At 39.2% G+C, this 14,638-nt stretch overlaps 1 protein-coding gene and 1 long non-coding RNA gene across 12 annotated transcripts in view; one reads left to right on the top strand and one right to left on the bottom strand.

The window, feature by feature from the left end:
• Nucleotides 1-748: 748 nt before the first annotated feature.
• LOC138353686 (uncharacterized) overlaps nt 749-14,638 on the bottom strand; it is a 26,903-nt gene continuing 13,013 nt past the window's right edge. For 5 of the 11 annotated variants that reach the window (XR_011223256.1, XR_011223255.1, XR_011223257.1 and 2 more), the window contains 6 exons: nt 6,996-7,107; nt 6,754-6,824; nt 2,481-2,599; nt 1,822-1,930; nt 1,595-1,665; nt 749-1,129 (listed from right to left, as the gene is read on the bottom strand). This is a non-coding gene — a long non-coding RNA (uncharacterized lncRNA). Of the gene's footprint in view, nt 1,130-1,594; nt 1,666-1,821; nt 1,931-2,480; nt 2,600-4,681; nt 4,831-6,753; nt 6,825-6,995; nt 7,108-14,638 lie in introns of those variants that run through there. The other 6 variants (XR_011223260.1, XR_011223254.1, XR_011223264.1 and 3 more) reach the window with 6 other exon arrangements.
• Nucleotides 10,419-11,923, top strand: LOC123768171 (uncharacterized). The gene is made up of 4 exons (XM_045758571.2): nt 10,419-10,555; nt 10,984-11,119; nt 11,374-11,438; nt 11,690-11,923. The coding sequence occupies exons 1-4, from the start codon at nt 10,553-10,555 to the stop codon at nt 11,783-11,785; spliced, it is 300 nt and encodes a 99-aa protein (XP_045614527.1). The 5' UTR covers nt 10,419-10,552; the 3' UTR covers nt 11,786-11,923.

The raw sequence follows: 14,638 nt of genomic DNA, 5'->3' as shown, positions 1-14,638 counted from the left end.
TAAACAATAACACATTCCCACAAAACTCACAAGAGATCAAAAGCAAATTTTTATATAATTTTTGTTATTAAATTATATATGAGAAATGCAAACATACTTGAGATTATTTAAACAATTATTTGAGGCTGGTGGGAAGCCTCATTCAATAGTTACAGATAATGCTCAATATGTTACAAAGAAAATGACAATATGTATATCGATGGAATCTTCATTACTTGCAGCTGATACAGTGAGGATTTTTAAGTAGTTTCCCCAGTTCTTGTCTGATACTGATTCCGATGATTTGGGGCCGCTGGCATGCTGTATGTGGTCATCGCATTTGTGGCGTACTGGGAGGGAATGGGCGTGCTTTATTATGGGGGGGGGGGGAATGTTGAAATGGATAATGGGTGACGGGATGCCTGTGGTGGTCGGCATGACTAAGCTTGGCTGTAAGGTCTATTGGGAGATTAGCGTAGTTGTTATAATACGGATGCATTTCGTTGTGGGAAGAATGTGAGCGCATTTGTTCATGAGTCCAGGATTATGTCTCATGGGTGGACTGGGAGCAACTTATATGACTTAGAACCCAACAGTAACTGGGAACCTGGATATAATACGTTAGTTGAGTCGTGTTAGAGGGTAAACGTGACGCTGAATAGGCTAGCTGGTTCCAGTACTGACTACATGACAATATCCTGAAATAAAAATACAAAACTACCTATTACTAAACACATTCATTTATCCATAAGGAAATATAATTAAACTAGCCAGTATTTTGTTTATTTATGAAGATGTGGTCAAGAGGCGAATCTTAAATGTTGAAAGATCCCGACACTGTTTAATAACACCAAATAAATATACATGCAATGTTTGAACAAGTGAACAGAGCCTAGGCTTAAGGCCCAAGAGACTGTGAACAGCCTAGTGCTAAACATTCAGTTTCTTAATAAAAGTGTAGAATATATATATTGTCTTGTATCATGTGATCTTGATTTTGCTTCCAGTACGATCATTTGTTCTTCAGGTGATCTTGACTTTCCCTCCAGTTCAATCAGGAATGTACACTTGGCTTGCAGGTCTTGTAGCGAAGACATATGTCATCACAACACTTTTGAGATAGTGGACATTCGTAGTCCCAATGGCATCGCTGTAAGAACAAGTAATAAGTATTAAGGTGACCAAGACAGTCTTTACATTACATTCCAGTCACTGAGCAACTACAGATGTGTGACTGGAAAATTAGAACCCTCTGTGACTGGTGCAGTGAACGCTTGTGCTTCACAAACTGGTCTCAGATGACCAGGAGAAAACCAATTATATAGTCGACCACAGCCATTAATCTGGTGTTGTGATGAACAGTATACTACACTCCCCAACATCATACGACTCCTCTGACATACAAGAACTCGAATCTCGAACATTCCTCACATAAACAAATCCTATATCCCCCCCCCATATGACACTGTATATCCCCACTTAATTCACAGATACGCTCGATAACATTCATCCCTCATACATCATACAAGCACTCCACGAAAAAAACATCATGAACTAATGTATCTTGGCATTCGAAACAGCGCTTGACAAAGACACTTAAAATCACATGACTTACTCTTGGAAAAGAGCTGCCGCTGCTTGCTTGTGGACAATGTGTCCGTGGGGGTGGACAACTTCCAGGGTGGGCTGTTGGGAGACCAGAGATCACTCTCACACCACCATCTCAATATCTACTCCCATACTATCATATTCAGCAGTGTAACCTAACTTTCAATATTTTATGCTCATTTTTCGTTGATATATTGTGGAGTTTGGTGGATTGGAAGATCAGCTACAACTTACAATCACAGCAGACGAAGAATCCAGATCCACGGATCGGATCAGGGCAGAAGTTCACACATTGTCCACACACAAGAGCAACGCAAGCCGCCAGTACCAACACACGCAGACTCTGTCAGAGAAGGTAGGAGTGGAAGTGAGAAGCCTGATTCTCGGTAGATGCTCTTCCGATTTATAGAGATTCTATTTTCTAACTGCATTACGTCAATATGTGTATGATGGCCCATATCGTTACCATAAGTACTATCAAAACAGGAGTATGGGCTGTTGTTGGTGGGAAAGAGGTAGTGAGAAGCATATTGACTCACGGTAGATGGGAAAGGTTCAGTGGGAAGCCTGACTCACGGTAGATGGGAGAGATTCAGTGGGAAGCCTCACTCAGGGTAGATGGGAGAGATTCAGTGGGAAGCCTCACTCACTGTATATGGGAGAGATTCAGTGGGAAGCCTGACTCACTGTAAATGCGAGAGATTCAGTGGGAAGCCTGACTCACTGTAAATGCGAGAGATTCAGTGGGAAGCCTGACTCACGGTAGATGAGAGATATTCAGTGGGAAGCCTGACTCACTGTAGATGGGAGAGATTCAGAGGGAAGCCCGACAGTTGGTGGGAGAGAGGAAGTGAGATCAGCCATGTAAGACAGTACACAAGGAGTCTGCTCACCATGTTTGAAGTTCGTTTGGAGAAGTGTATTGTGAGAGGAAGTTATAGTGTGTCTGGTGCCTGAATCTTCACCGCGTCCTCTTTATACTCCCTCGACCACACTCATTTCTGTGACCTTCCTGCAAAACATAAAAGGCACAGTGAAAGCGTATATGCATGGTGAGTGCATGTGCTTATATATATGACTCGCAATGTGTCGAGATGTGCCTGAGGTATACATAAGTGCACATGTATATTCTGGGTGTATGTATAGTAGCGTCAACATATCTAAACATTATAAATATCGAACACTATACGGTGTATGAGGATAGTATCTCCCAACTCTCGCTATATTACTATATCATATATGTTACGGTACTACTTCTATATTAAGCATCTATAAGAAAATTCATAATGGCCTTAAAATAAAAGTTTAGTCATATAGATCTGTGTGTACATCTCTGTATATTTGTGAGTTCTTTTATTTTATAAGTTTGAAATAGGTGGTATGTATGTATGTATGTATTATGAGCACTTACAGGAATGTGATTATATATAGAGGATTTATATGTATCTGGGAAGTTTGTTTATGTATATTAAGTATATTTGGGAAGTATGTTTATGTATATTAAGTATATTTGGGAAGTATGTTTGGTAGGCCGGATATGTGTCGGAATTAAGGCCTATCAAACTCAGGGTGGTGAATGAGGCTTCTACAATACCTTACTGACCAACAAGCTTACTATACTGCCCAACCAGCTTGTTTTACTTAACTCATCATTCCTTTAGTATATTTTACTGATGAACTGCAGTTAGCATACCTTAGTGACCAAGTAGCTAATATGTTTTACTGACTAACCAGCTTACTGACCTTATTGCCCAACCAGCTAGTTTTACTTTACTGATCAACACGTTAGCATTACTTACTCTCCAACAAGCTCAGTATACCTAACTGACCAACCAGTTTAGTAACTAGATGTAATTAAACTTAATGTGGGGGATCGAGTTCGGTATCGTTTGATCACGATACGAACTGGGGTACATTCCAAGCAGTCATTATATTCTCTCTGATGATTTAACCACCCTTTCCACGATACGAACTGAGGTGGTTAAATCATCAGAGAATATAATGACTGCTTGGAATGTACTAGTTACTAAAGAGGTTCTCGTAATGTCTGCATAATTGCACATACTGGCCTGACTTGAGAATTTGTTTTCTCTTTATTAAATAATAAACAGAATAAATGGTATATATACATTAATTTACACAGGAAATACTACATTACATATAGTTTATATAATTCTCAGTAAAGCAATATTTCATATCATTACAGAGCATGAGGCGTAAACCTGAAATACTTGACCCTGTCTTGCAAAAACTTCAGTATTTTGTCTACGAAGTAACCCTCTTTCCTAAAGTTTTGATCATCTATGATGTAGATCTACATTCCCTAAAGTGATGAATTATTTATTCGCAGCCAAATTCATTAGAAATCTGTTGTTAGGATCAATAGTAAGGATTCACATATAGTCGCAAGTTAATAACGTGTCAGGTTCACACTTGAAACCTTTGTGTTCACCTTAAAGTTCATACTCAAACCTTAATTGTCTAGAAGAAAGTGTCCAGGTGTTTCACATGGCGTGAACATCTTTCTGTAAGAATGACTCTATAGTAGGTTCGTGGTTTGATCCAAGGTATACATGGGACATAGTAACATATATGTCTAGTTGTTGCTGGCACAAAGTTTTCGAATGATTACCATAGTTATCAAAGAATATATCTAATATTTAGCTTTTAAGTTAGAAAAATATTTGAAAACATCTAACCTTACAGCGATGTGAAATTTCAATGGAACCAAAACATCAGCAAAGTGTATAAAACACAAACACGAATTGGTGTTATTGTTCAATGTTGCCTTGAGTCCTCAGTAAACTCCTTCAATGACCAGGCATCACTCCAATTTAATCTTGGAGACTCTAATTTCTTTATAAGATTATTAAAAGAATTATGATTATTATAAAAAGCAACCATTATAGTCCAGTCAAAATAAACAAAATGAAACAATTCACATGCCAAGAATAGTAATAATGGAGTCAATATTAATTAGTCCAGATGGTGGCAGGACAGAGATAAATTGCACAAGCACATTAAAAGACACGGTATAAGGCACTTCAGACTACCATAATATAGATAAATAACCTTATACTTCACAGATATTCACCGGTCCTTATATTAGAGAAACAATAAATGGCCGAATATCAGGCTACCTGGTGATGGGTAAACTAAGGTTTACCTGTAACATCACCTGTAAAGCAGCGCCGTCCTCACCCACTACTGCAGGGATGGCAGATTGGGCTACTTGTAGCCCAATTCGGTTACCAATTAAGATAATTGTATTCAATCAAAAAGCCATCTATGTATGTCGCTACTTACTACTTTTTCGGCTACAGTTAAAATAAGTTGGGCTGTTTATTCTAAAAAGCGAATCAATCGGGGAAAAAATATTTGGCTACTTTTATTGTAAAGTTTGTGACATTTAGTTCTTCAGCTCGCGACTTTCAGCAACTCAAATCTGGCACCCATGCCCAGTAGTGTACCCACAATGTGTGGCCACGTCTGTGGTAGAAAATAATAATAATAATAATAAAATGTACCCACACACGCCGGAACTGCACCAAGCAGAGTCTCCTTCACAAGGTCAATGCTCTCATATTTTTCTAGCGCCTAACAATACTTCTTACATGCAAGGACCAGTGAAATAGGAACTAAACTGAATGTTACATTATTTCAGGACAGCATATATTAATGATAAAATCAGTGGGAGCTATGAGGAGAACCCCAGCCTATGTTATGGGTACTCGCAAGCACATACCCGGAGCGTGTGTTCGAGTCCCCCCTCCTCACAGCCCCCTACTGATTTTCTCATTGATACATCACGTTAATGTATTAGTTTCTGTATAAATTAAATTGGTATAGTTATTATAATACGGATACACTCAGTAGTTGGAAGACTGTGAGCGCATTTGTTGATGTGTCCAGGCGTATGTCTCGTGGGTGTACTGGGAGTTGTTGTTATAGATTCATCTACTCGGAACAAGTTCCAAGTAGCACGGGCTATGGTGAGTCTGTAGTGAACTTACCTGGCACAGGAGCGGTGCTGGCCTATAAATGTACTGGGAGCATTTGGGTATGTAGGAGACCTAGGGACATTGGAAGTGTCCCTACAGATCAGCGCACAAGGTAACCCCCATGATGCTGTGACATGGGCATTGTAATCATAGTCACGTGTTGTTTCTAGGACGTGTAGAGATGAGAGTTCAGTCCCACCTATTACCGTAATATGTTCTCATGACATGACTTAGAACCCAACAGTAACTGGGAACCTGGGTATAATAAATACGCTTAGTTGGGTTCTGATCTACGGTACTGGAACCAGCCTAGCAGTACCTGACCTCAGGCCTAATAACCTAACCGGTTCAAGTACCGACCTCAGGCCAATATCCTAAAATAAAAACAAATACAAAACTACCCATTACTAAACACATTCATTTATCCATAAGGAAATATAATTAAACTAGCCAGTATTTTGCTTATTTATGAAGATATGGTCAAGAGGCGAATCTTAAATGTTGAAAGATCCCGACACTGTTTAATAACACCAAATAAATATACATGCAATGTTTGGACAAGTGAACAGAGCCTAGTCTTAAGGCCCAAGAGACTGTGAACAGCCTAGTGCTAAACATTCAGTTTCTTAATAAAAGTGTAGAATATATGTCTTGTCTTGTATCATGTGATCTTGACTTTGCTTCCAGTACGATCCTTTGTTCTTCAGGTGATCTTGACTTTCCCTCCAGTTCAATCAGGAATGTACACTTGGCTTGCAGGTCTTGTAGCCGAGACATATGTCATCACAACACTTTTGAGATAATCGACATTCGTAGTCCTTATGGCATTGCTGTAAGAACAGGTAATAAGTATTAAGGTGACCAAGACAGTCTTTACATTACATTCCAGTCACTGAGCAACTAACCATTAATCTGGTGTTGTGATGAACAGTCTACTACACCCCTAATATCATACAAGAACCTCTCAAATCTTGTACATCCCTCCAAAAAAATTATACATATACCCCTATGACATAGTATATTCCTCCACTTACAGTATACGCTCCACAACATCATTCACCCCCTCATATACCATTCAAGCACCCCACAAAAAAATCATGAACTAATGCATCTTGTCATTCGAAGCAGCGACTGACAAAGACACAGTTGAAAACATATGACTTACTCTACGGAAAGATGTAATGTTGCTTCTATGAGGACATTCTGTTCTTATCCGTGGACATCTCCCAGGGTGGGCTGTTGGGAGACCAGAGATTACTCTCACACAACCATTTCAATAGCTTCCTCCCATATCATCATTTTGTGCATTGTAACCTAACTTTCAATAGTTTATGCTTAAGAGAAAATTTGTTAATTTTGCGTTGATATATTGTTGTTTGGTGGATTGGAAGTTCGGCTACAACTTACGATCACAGCACACGAAGAATCCAGGTCCACGGATCGGGTCAGGACAGAAGTTGTGACATTGTCCACACACAAGAGCAACGCAAGCCGCCAGCACCAACACACGCAGACTCTGCTGTTGAGGGTGAGTGGCAGTGAGAAGCCTGACCCATGTAGGTGGGAGAGAGATAGTGAAAAGCCTGACCCACGTAGGTGGGAGCGAGACAGTGGGAAGCCTGACCCACGTAGGCGGGAGAAAGACAGTGGGAAGCCTAACCCACAGTAGGTGGGAGAGAATAACTGAGATCAATCATGTAAGACACAGTATACAAGTAGTCTGCTCACCATGTTTGAAATTCGTTAGAAGAAGTGTATTGTGAGAGGAAGCTCGAGTGTCTGGTGCCTGAAGCTTTACTATCTTCTCTTTATACTCCCTCGACCACACTCTCACTCCTGCGACCTTCTTGCAATCAGAGTCACAATTTGTTTAAGCATGTATCCATGTTGTATGCTTGTGCTAACGTGGAGCGTGTCAGTGTATGCATGAAGTATACACATGTGCATATGTATGTTTTGGGCATATGTTTGGTAGTGTCAACATTAGAGATATCGAACACTATACAGTGTATTTCGACAATATCTCTCAAATCTCTCTGTATTAATTTATCGTATATGTTGTGGAACTTCAGCTAACCTATATTAAGCATCTACAAGAAAAGTGATGACGGCCATAAAAGTAAAGTTTATAATCCACATAGATTTGTGTATATCTTTGTAAAGTAGTGTGTGCTTTTTTAAGTATGAAATATGTATATATTTGGCGTGAGTATTGGGACTATGTTACGAGAATTTTGGTATGTTTGGGAAGTATGTGTGTGTGTTGATGACGGTGGAGTGTATGTAGTTTGGTTTGTTGAACTTAAAACCATTCTGCCTTATACGGATTATCGAGGCCTCCATAATAAGGTAAGGTAATTATGAGGAGAAAGCATTAAGCCAGTATGAATATAAATAAGGCCTCCATAATAACTTACTGATCAACCATCTCAGTATTCCTAACTGACCAACCAACTCAGTATACCTTAGTTCCTAATATAGTTCCAACCTATAACCTAAGAATCTGAGGAAGAAGCCTAGTGGGTACAATATCCAAGAGTAACATAATTCGACGTTGAATCAATGTCATTAACCTTAATTAAACGTTATTATCGCTGAATATTATTATCCGGCAGCCGGTCGGAGCTCATCGGTCGTCGTCGCTCCTCAATCAACAATAACAATGTAATTCTTCATATAAAATGTGAATAATTCATACATGACGCAAGTTACTAACTAAACAAACAATAGTGAAAGCAAAAGTCTGACACCTGTGGTCACCTCGCTGTGATATTTAGACTAAACCTCAAAACTTGGCGGCCGGAATTACCCGACGTAGTTGAGTAATTAGATAAGGAAAAGTAATTAGATTCTGAAAACATTGTTATTGCAACATTACTGCTCATATGAATAACTATAAATATAAATATGAATAACAAATCCAAAACACGATGTAGTGAATACTAATTTAAAGAACTAATATATTAAACATTATTAACTAAAAAATGGCCAGACTTCATGATTAAATAAAATACTAATAATCTGACGAATTTTGTTCGAACCACAACGCTGTAAATGCTTCACCCACTTACAACAAATACAAATAATCGCCAGCAGAGCCTAAACACCTAACCTATGTCTATATATGCAAAATTTGCTAATTTATATTTGAGAAAATTCCTGTTTTGAATGAACAGCATGTAAACAATTATGAATGCGTCTGAGGGGTCGACCGCTGGATGGAATGGACTTGAGTCGAAGACGGGTTGCATCAACAATGGCCAAATGCTCGTTAATCAAGCCGCCAACCCCCCCTGTTTATGTATGAAAAACACTTTACATACGACTCACAATGGATGTCGTACATTCCTTTCTCCAGCAGTGCTTTGTTGACATGCTCTGCGCGAATTGAACCACTATAAACATACCGTCCTCATCAACAAAGGCTAAATGTTCGTTAATCCAGCCGCCAAATTCCATGTTTGTAAATGACAACGGTTTACACACGACTCCCAATTGACGACGTTAGAAATGTTTCTAACCATTCTTCTTCGAATAAATCTTCGCGAACGACCTCTGTTCGAATCGCAACGCTGTAAGTACTTCACCCACGTACTTCAAATAATCGCCAACAAACCTAAACACCTAACCAAATCTAACATAACCTAACCTAATCTAACTTATGCTTGACTATATGTAGAACATAAATATATAATAATATTAATATATTAATGAGAACAAACTTACTTTTAATACAAAATATGTTAAAATTGATGAATGCGTCTTGGGAAAAGTGGGGGAGGGGGGAGACGTAGCCTCAATAATTCATGCCTAAGGACAATACATACGCACTCCCCATACATATGCACTCCCTATACATATCGACTTCCAATACATACGCACTCCAATACGTACACATATACACCTGTATAGCTTTTTAACGTGGGTACATCAGCAGATATACTCCCCCACATCTTAAGCCTCACACTACAAGTTCCTAAATAACAAGATGCGCCAGTCGTCTTACAACCATGTTCCCAATTACTGCTGGGTGAACAGGGGCGTACAGTTAAGATTGGGTGGCCAGTTGTGCCTCCGTGCCCAGGGTTCAAACCTGGCTCTAATCGCTCGAGAGGCATGAAATTACCGCGCTGACACTGACCCTCATAGCTCAAGTTGCCTGTACACGGCAATACAAATGTGACCCCAGAATAATATTGCAGAACGTACGTAAGACAGATTCTCGAGTGTGCAGCGTCGACCTGGAATACGCAGAAAACATCGGATATGAGAGAACACATCCTCACAATGTTGGAGGAGGAAGGAAGCGGAGACATTGGAACGACGTGCAAGATATCAAGGGAATTTGGCAGTGAACAGTCTTTAACAAGATAAGATGGAGTCAAATTGGGCAGATGTCAACATGATCATCTTCCATATTAGTTACAAGCAACATTAGTCACAAACAACGTTAGTTACAAGCAACATTAGTCACAAACAACGTTAGTTACAAGCAACATTAGTCACAAACAACGTTAGCTACAAGCAACATTAGTCACAAACAACGTTAGTTACAAGCAACATTAGCCACAAACAACGTTAGTTACAAGCAACATTAGCCACAAACAACGTTAGTTACAAGCAACATTAGCCACAAACACAAGGAATACTTTACAAGAGGAACTTTTAAACTTGAATACAATTATCAGCTTCAAGAGTGATGACAATGAGAACGACGAAGAATGAAACACCGTATTAACTGAACAATAGCAAGAATGGCGGGGGCTTGGGAGCTAATATCCAATCGTGCAAGCCCATGAATACAAGGAAGGGTGGAGGCAGGAGGTGTGAGTGCAAGACACACACACGCGCACGCACGCGAGTGAGGGCGAGGGGGGTATAAAGAAGTCCCTCGCTGTATGCCACACACCAGACCTGCCCACGACACCTAACAGCATACACCTCGACCACACTAATCCTCCAACATGGTGAGCCGTGTATACTATACACTGAGACGTGTATTAAGTGTATTACCCCATTTATCATCGTGTATATGCTGAGTTTATTGTCTCGGACTTACTGAATATAGTCTTGGACTATATTCAGTAAGCTTTAAGGTTAGGAATATGCTATACTGAATATTGACTTGGACTATACTCAGTAAACTGTTGTGGTGGCATGAAAGACCCCCTTAACCTTAAAGAGCGTCTTGGCTTCTCGACTTCAGACGTCAGATCTCTCATTTATCGTTCCATTTTGATAATTGTATCATATTTACAGATTTCGTTTTATCAGTACTGTTTTTAAAGTTACACTGGCGGGAGTACTGTCTCTTTTTCCCTATTATTTTTTCCTCAGTGTCTCTCTCTCTCAGCTTTTCTAAGTCACCTTTCCTCACGTGGTTCTCCTCTGACAGAGTCTGCGTGTGTTGATGCTGGCAGCGTGTGTGGCTGTCACACTAGGCTCAATCCTCCCACCTAAACCTAATGCTTCCTGCACCAACTACTGCCCTGACCCAATCAAAGGTCATGGATTCTTCGTCTGCTGTGATCGTAAGTTCCAGTCTAACCTTATAATCCTCCTTAAAAACACAAAATTACAGTAAAAATGCTAGGATTCCTTTAAAATTAAGGTCAAAAGGGGTCTGCGTGTGTGTGTGAGTGTTGTATATATTTTTTTACGGGCTCACTATATAGGCAGTGTTATATGGACATTTCGTTCTGAAATGTCCATGTAGATGGGATCAAACATCACCTGAAATGGGATCTAAATCTAAAATAACAACTGAGTGTTGTTTATCCCACAGCTCATCCTGGGTTCTGTCCACCAAAGAGGTTCGTCTGTCCGTTCGCCAAGTTCCCGTCTCCACCAGTAAGTTTTGTTCATGTTTCCTTGTATATGTTTGTCAAGTACTAAGAGGTGTGTCATTACAACACCAGGCTGACGGGGTGTGTGTGGACATCAAATATATATTGTTACCCTGTATCTAGTATCAGCTTGTGAAGTAGAAATGTCCGACCATTTTTCCTCTGGTTAGTCGAAGCCTGATATCTTCGGCGATTCAGTAACCGTTTTGTTAATAATATTTTGGTTATCTTAATACGTGTTGTCTGTCCTTACAGAAGTGTGTGACGGACTTCAACTGTCCCAAGACCAGCAAGTGTTGTGAAGACGCCTGTCTTAACTTCAAGACCTGCAAGCCGGCTGTGTATTCTTAAACCCACTCTGATGAGATCCAACCCCACCTGAGATGGGATTCCACCCCACATGAAGATGACGAAGCCTAAGGTCTCGATTTTATATTTCCTCATTGATGTTATTGTTGAATATCATTTTGATTAAAAAGATAACATAAACTGGTCTCATAAAATATTTCCTTACGGATGAATCAGATATTTTAATATATTTATTATAATGATTCACAATAGAGAATAAAATATTTATATTATAAATGAGACACGAGAGAGAGAGAGAGAGAGAGAGAGAGAGAGAGAGAGAGAGAGAGAGAGAGAGAGAGAGAGAGAGAGAGAGAGAGAGAGAGAGAGAGAGAGAGAGAGAGAGAGAGAGAGAGAGAGAGACTGCTGAATACACCCTCATAGAGAGCTGAAATTAAATATACCTGTATATTGGTTCACAATAATAGGTCACAAATCTCCTTAAGTAGCAGATTAATATGAAATTTAATTATATCAGTAAAAGAGACGGTCAATAAGCACATATACACAGCCGATGAGACACAATAACGTGGCTGAGGATATGATGACCAACCACACACCAGAAGATGAGACGACGACGTTTCGGTCCGTCATCAACCATTATCATGTCGATTATCAACTCATCTTTTGGTGTGTGGTCTGGAAGATCTTATAAATCTTCCAGAGGGTAAGTTAATGATCTTCCAGAGGTTATAAACTCGTTCCTCTCAATGTTTACTGATGAAGCTAAAATTTTGGGAAGGATTAAATCAGAGGACAACATGAGGCTACAAGAAGATCTGGACAAACTGAAGGAATGGTCTAACAAGTGGCTATTAGAGTTTAACCCGAGTAAATGTAGATTAATGAAGATAGGTGTAGAACGCAGGATGCCAGATACAAGGCATCATCTGGGAAATGAAATCCTTCAAGAATGAAGGAGATAGAAAAACCTGGGGGTTGATATCACGCCAGACCTGTCCTCTGAATCCCACATCAAGAGGATATCATCAACAGCATATGCCAGGTTAGCCAACATAAGAACTACCTTTAGAAACTTGTGAAAGGTATCATTCAGAATCTTGTATACCACATATGTCAGACCAATCCTGGAGTATGCAGGATTCCTGGAGAATGACAAAAACATGATTGAGATAAGTCTCAAGCATGATATGACTTATCCTGTCCTTGTGTATACTTAAGTGAGCTATGATAATGAGGATATATAAAAATGTATATGTGTATTCAGGCTTGCCCTGTATATATGTATATATATATATATATATATATATATATATATATATCGTACCTAGTAGCCAGAATGCACTTCTCAGCCTACTATGCAAGGCCCGATTTGCCTAATAAGCCAAGTTTCATGAATTAATATATTTTCTCTATTTTTTTTCTTATGATATGATAAAGCTACCCATTTCATTATGTATGAGGTCAATTTTTTTTAATTGCAGTTAAAATTAACGTAGATATATGACCAAACCTAACCAACCCTACCTAACCTAACCTAACCTATCTTTATAGGTTAGGTTAGGTTAGGTGGCCGAAAAAGTTAGGTTAGGTTAGGTAGTCGAAAAACAATTAATTCATGAAAACTTGGCTTATTTGGCAAATCGGGACTTGCATAGTAGGCTGAGAAGTGCGTTCTGGCTACTAGGTACGACATATATATATATATATATATATATATATATATATATATATATATATATATATATATATATATATATATATATATATATATATATATATATATACAACTTTAGAACACTTTCCCACCAGGAGACTCGAACCCTAGCCAGCACAGAAGCCTTCCAGCAACTGGCACAACAGGTACGCCTTAACCCGCTCCACCACCCACAAAGGTGCAGGTGGTGGAGCGGGTTAAGGCGTACCTGTTATGCCAGTTGCTGGAAGGCTTCTGTGCTGGCTAGGGTTCGAGTCTCCTGGTGGGAAAGTGTTCTAAAGTTGTATACTTCACTCTCGTGTTTAGGAGAGTTGTGCCATATATATATATATATATATATATATATATATATATATATATATATATATATATATATATACATATATATATATATATATATATATATATATATATATATATATATATATATATATATATGTACTGTATGTAAGTGTATAAAGTATATGTGGAAGCTGGTCAGAACAGCATTTCACCTTTGTAAATGCACATTAGTGACACTATGTAAAAGACACATCGAACACTTCATTTATTGCAAACGTAACTCTGCGTATTAATGTATTTATGTCTGAAGGTTAGATTAGCATTTTAAAAGCACTACAATCACCTTCTGTGGTTGCTCTCACCCTGTCCATGGAGGACAGAAGAAAATGTACATATGCTGGTTAGCATTGTAAATGTGTGGCCACGTCTGTGGTAGAAAATAATAATAATAATAAAATATGTACTCACCTAGATGTACTCGTCTAGGTGTACTAATCCTAAGTATTCACCTAGTTGTGATTGCGAGGGTTGGGCGATGCTCTTTTGGCCCGCCTCTCAACTGTCAATCAATCAACTGTTACTACTAACAAATTTTTTTTTTACACACATACACCAATAAATGGACAAAAGGCATGCATTAGGAAGTTGTTGATAAATGGAATGCATTAGGAAGTGATGTGGTGGAGGCTGACTCCATACACAGTTTCAAGTGTAAATATGATAGAGCCCAGTAGGCTCAGGAACCTGTACACCAGTTGATTGACAGTTGAGAGGCGGGACCAAAGAGCCAGAGCTCAACCCCCGCAGGCACAAATAAGCGAGTACACACACCCAGGAAGCAGCCCGTAACAGCTGTCTAACTCCCAGGTACCTATTACGGACTATTAATAGTGTAC

This window comes from Procambarus clarkii, chromosome 59, assembly GCF_040958095.1.
Source record: "Procambarus clarkii isolate CNS0578487 chromosome 59, FALCON_Pclarkii_2.0, whole genome shotgun sequence".
In the NCBI taxonomy this organism is placed as follows: Eukaryota; Metazoa; Arthropoda; class Malacostraca; order Decapoda; family Cambaridae; genus Procambarus; species Procambarus clarkii.
The sequence above is the reverse complement of the archived record's forward strand: the minus strand, read 5'-3'. Positions and strand labels throughout refer to the sequence as shown.